The 4,782-nt window shown below is 70.2% G+C and overlaps 1 protein-coding gene across 1 annotated transcript; it reads right to left on the bottom strand.

Annotated features, from left to right (window-relative positions):
* Positions 1-3: 3 nt before the first annotated feature.
* On the bottom strand, positions 4-4,779 carry LOC123255978 (histone-lysine N-methyltransferase 2D-like; the record flags this gene model as incomplete). The annotated part of the gene is made up of 11 exons (XM_044684684.1): positions 4-99; positions 230-357; positions 430-565; positions 690-820; positions 1,052-1,227; positions 1,323-1,398; positions 1,557-1,716; positions 1,832-1,999; positions 2,134-2,274; positions 2,369-2,911; positions 2,944-4,779. Coding segments are annotated over 11 exons (3,591 nt in total), but the record flags the coding sequence as incomplete, so codon positions are not given.
* Positions 4,780-4,782: the final 3 nt, after the last annotated feature.

Genomic DNA, 4,782 nt, shown 5'->3' on the forward strand with positions numbered 1-4,782 from the left:
GGGCTCCTCGGGGGGTGGGGCCGAGAGCTGTCGGACATCCAGGTTGGAGACGTTGTGGGTGTAGCAGTGCTGGGCGGGTGGCTCCGGGGCAGGGCTTTCCTACGGAGACATTCCTACGGCGTCAGCGCCGGGGGTCCAGGCAGGCCTCCCCGACCGTCCCCAGCACACCGGACTGGTGCCTCGAGCCCCGGCACCTCCCTTGGGGTCCACCCCCCCACCAGGGCCCCACCTGCTTAAGGAGGCTCAGGATGTCCAGCTGGCTCTTGAGGGTGTAGCCGGGCAGCACCGCATCCAACTGTTTCAGCCAGTCGCTGCCCCCCTCTGCGGCCTTTCCTGTGAGGCTCTTCTCTTTCCCACCTGTGGGGAGGGGGGAGGTAGGACCAGCTCCCCTTCCCTCCGGCCTCCTGCCCCAACCCCCGCCATACTCACCGGGCCCCTCTGCTTCCCCCTTCTTGGGCTCGGTGCCCCCAGCCCGGGCAGGGCTCTCTGGGAACAGCACCTCATAGGAGCTGGGAATCTTCATGCTCAACAGCTCGGCCACAGCCACCATGACGCCGTTCAGATTCTGCCCCCGGTCGGGGTTTGGGGAGAGAGTGGTGTCATGGGGGGCCCTCGGGGCGGCCCTGCCCTTCTAGTAGAGGCCGAGGTTCTTCCCCTCTCGCCCTGCACCCCCCACCACCCCGGGGTACCTTGGCGGCAGCGGCAGAGACGGTCAGCATGACGGACACCTCACTCCCTTTGCCCTTCTCCCAGGCAGCGGCGGACAGCTTTCCTGCCGGCTCGAGCTCCAGAGCTCCATAGGGCTTGGGATCTGGGAAGACTAAAGAGGACAAGGGAGACCCCGAAGGCCCAGCTGGTACCTGACTGTCCCCCCCAACAAGAATGAAGCTTTCACAAGCCTTCTTCCACACGCTCCCCTCTTAACTCTGTTAACATCCCATTTCCCCAAAGGTGGCTTCAGCACCCCAATCAGGGAGGCTGAGCCTTCCCCGGCCCCAGGGCCAGCCCTCTTCCTGCTCGGCCCCAGGCCCACTGTCCCTCGCCCGCACACCTGGGATGCTGGCCCGGGGGATGATGGGGATGACTGGGGACAGGGCCCTGTCGTCCTGCTCCTGCTGGCTCGACACCAGCTGGGGAAACCGAGGCGCCTCCTCCCCCAGGATGCTCTCGGGCGAAGAGGCCGGGACGATGCTATCCGGGGAGTCGCTCTCCTCGTCACTCTCCATCCTATAGAGCAGGGACACGTTCCCATCGCTTTAGCCCCAACCCAGGCTCCCCAGAACCCCGAGACGGAGCACCCCGCCCCCCCTTCCTTTTCCGACCTGACATCCTCGGTCTGGTTGTGAGGAGGCGTGGGAAGCGCCGCCAGCAGATCCAAGCTCTTCACTTCGGGGGCATCTGGGGGCAGAGGACAAGAAGGGGCATGGGCACGACTGGGCTTCTGTCCTGGGCTCGGAGGCGCCCCGTGCCAAAGAGAGGGGGACGGACCCTCCCGGGGCTGGTGCTCTTCGAGCCTAAGGAGCACCACAGAGGGAGGGAGTTGGGGGTCTGCTTACCGCGGGGCCCCCCGTCAGCCTCTCGGGCCGGGGCGGCATCTTTAGGCTGCTCCCCCAGGTCCTCAGAAGGAGTGACCCCGTTCACCAGCTTCTGCTGCACTGACGGTGGTGGGGTGGGCGGCAGGGAGGACGGTGGCGTCGGTGGGTTACTCAGGTTATTCTGGGGGGCAAGAAGGGACGGTGGTTATGATGGCAACAAGCCCCTGAGCTGGCCCACCACAGGGCAGCCCCCCTACCCCGCCCCAACCCCCGGCCCCGGTGCTGCCCCTCCAGACCTTGGTTAGAAGCTGCGAATAGTAGTCGGGGCCGGTAGGCAGCGCCCCGCTCCCAAAGGCCCCCCTCAGCTGGCTCCGCCCGTTGATGAGGCAGCCGCTGCCAAAGGGTGCGAAAAGGCTGAAGTTGTTGGTGATGCTGGGCTCAGTGAGGGGCAGCAGGGACAGCTCCTGGTGGGCAGGGAGAGAAAAGCCTGAGACCTCCACGGCCGGGGGGGGGGGGGGGCTCCCCCAGTCTAGCCCCGGGGCCTCCAGGGCCAGGGGCCCTCCCCGGACCCTCCCCCACCTGCCCAGGCCCAGGGTACCTGCTTCAGCTGCTTTAGCAGGGCCTCGTTGGCCTTCACCCCATCTTCCTTCCGTAGCTTCTTTCGGGAGCTTGCTACCCTGTCGCCCGCCTTCTGCACCCTCTTGGGTTTGGGAGTCAGCGGTTTCTTGGCTGCAGCATCCTGTGCCAGACAGGTCCGCCGTGAGGGACCCTCCACCGCCCCCCAAGCCTCTGGGCGGTCCCATCCCCCACCAGCCCCGTGCAGAGGTTCTCACCTCTTTGCAGACGGGGGTGCCCTGAAGCTTCTGCTCCAAGCCGGCCAGCTTGCTGTCGATGTGCCCATTGATCTCGGCTCGCAGCCCCTCGGGGGGGCCGTGGCCCGCCCCGAGCTGGACGTTCTTTGCCCGAAGCAGCTTCTGCAAGAGCAGGTGGCCGGCCTCCGATCGGCCGCCCGCCAGCAGGAGGTGGTTGCTGGTCCCGGGGGTGCCCGCAGGCTCTCCGTTGGCCTCTCGCTTGACCATCTGGGCGCCCAGGGCGCACGGCTCCTCACGGGGCTCCTGCTTGATCATGAGTCGGGGCGGCTCTTGCAGCTCCTGCCCGTTCACCCGCTCCATCTCTCCAGGCCCCGGGTTGTTCTGCTCGGGCTTGCGGGCCTCGGCCAGGCCGTCCGGGGCTTCCCAGGGGCCGGGCCCCTTGGCAAAGAAAGCCTCCGGGAGCTGGGGGGCCGCCGGGGAGGGGGGCACAACGTCTCCTGAAGGTAACTCCAAGGAGGATTCGTGGGGTTTGGGGGTCTCCGTCTGTGCAGGGGGGAGCTGGGCCTCGGCGGGAAGCTGAGGGCTGGNAGCTGGGCCTCGGCGGGAAGCTGAGGGCTGGGGGGCAGCAGTCGCGGGGAAGGTCTCTTTGGCTCTTGGGGGCTGGATGGCAGAGGAGGGGGCTGTGCGAGGCCGAGGCCCGGCCCCGATGCGACGGCTCCCTGGGGGGCAGAGAGGCGGGAGGGGCCCTGGGGCCGGGGCGCCGCCCCCAGCTCCTGCAGGGGCCCCGATGGCGCTCCTGGGAAGCCCCCCGGGTGGGGCTGGCGGCCCAGGAGGCCCTGCAAGGAAGAAGGCTGCGTCCCGGGCTCCACGCAGGGCGCCGTGGGCCGGAGCACCTGGCCCTGCTGCAGCTGCCTCTGCACGAGAAGGGCCTGCAGCTGCTGCTGCTGCTGGGGACTCAGGTGCCGGAGCTGCGGGTTCTTGGCCAGGACGCCCTGCAGCTGGGCCCGGAGCTGTCCCACCGTGGGCATCCCCGGATGCCCCGCGGGGGGCGGGGGGCCGGCCTTGGGCGGCTGCGGCCTGGGGCTCCCCTTCAGGGCTCGCTCCCCCACGGGGCCGGGGGGCTGCGCCAACAGGTGAGGCATCGAAGTCCCTTCGGGGGGTTGTCCGCCAGCCACGGGCCCGTGGCCGGCACTGCCGGCCGGATGGAGTGAGCCAGCCTGCGGCTGCGGAGGCTGCTGCCCCGGGACTCTCAGAGGGGCCTGTAGCTGCAGGGAGTTCATCTGAGGAGGGGGCTGGGGCTGGGGCACGAGGAGGTGGGCGTCCCCGGGGAGGGGGGGCTTCCCCTCCCCCGGCTCCGGGGGCAGGGGTTCTGCCGGGGCAGCCAACGCCAGCGGTCCTCCCAGGTGGACGGAAGAGGCTTCGGCCCCCTCGGCCACCAGCACCGGCTCTGCCCCGGCTTGCTCCTTGCCTGCTAGGCCCGCGGGCAGCCCCTGGCTCAGCAAGAGGGCCGGGCCCAAGGCTCCGTGGCTGGGAAAGTGCTGGAGGGGTTTGGCAGGTAGGCCGGGCCCCAGGGCCCCCTGCGGCGGCGGTGGCGGCTGAGAGCCGGCTGCGGGGGGCAGCAACGGCGGCGGCGGCGGCTGCTGGGGAGGCAATAGAGTTCGGCCCTGATTCAGGAGTCCCAGCGGCGGCTGTGGCGGCTGTGGCGTCCCCAGGGCCTGCGTGCCCAGCTTCAGCTGCCCGCCAGAAGGCATCAGCCCCTGCTGGAGGTGGGAGAGACCCGCCAGAGGCGGCGGGGGCTGCTGCTGCTGCTGCTGCTGCTGCTGCTGCTGCTGCTGCTGCGCCATGACCAGGCGGTGGGCCATCAGGCCTTGTGCTTGCTGGGCCAGCTGAGGGGAGCCCAGCATGCGGGGCTGGGCCAGGAGCACCTGCCTGTGGGGGCCTTGGGGGCCCAGACCTCCAGGGTGCACCTGCTGCTGCTGCTGCTGCTGCTGCTGCATCACCGCCACCTGGGCAGGGCCCAGCATGCCCGAGGGCCCGGGGGGGCCCTGGGGAGACAGCTGCTGGACCAGGAGGCCCTGGTGGCTGCCGGGGGGCAGCAGGCCCTGCGGCTTGGCCCCCAGGCCCTGCTGCTGCTGCTGCTGCTGCTGCTGCTGCAGAGCCACCTGGCCCAGGAGGTGCTGCTGCTGCTGCTGCAGCTTCTGAGTCAGCTGCAGGCGCTGCTGCTGCAGCTGCAGCTGCCGCTCCTGTAAAAGCCTCGCGTCGGCCCCCAGGCCCCGCAGGGCCAGGTTCCCGGGGAAGAAGCCGCCCGAGGGGCCCGCTAGGGCCCCCGCCCCGGCCGCGTGCTGCTGCTGCTGCTGCTGCTGCTGCTGCTGGCTGAGCGCCGGGTTGAGGAAGGGGCCGCCGGGCTGGCCACTCAGTGCCACGCCGCCGGGGGG

The sequence above is a fragment of the Gracilinanus agilis genome, unplaced genomic scaffold (genome assembly GCF_016433145.1).
Source record: "Gracilinanus agilis isolate LMUSP501 unplaced genomic scaffold, AgileGrace unplaced_scaffold54935, whole genome shotgun sequence".
Classification (NCBI taxonomy): Eukaryota; Metazoa; Chordata; class Mammalia; order Didelphimorphia; family Didelphidae; genus Gracilinanus; species Gracilinanus agilis.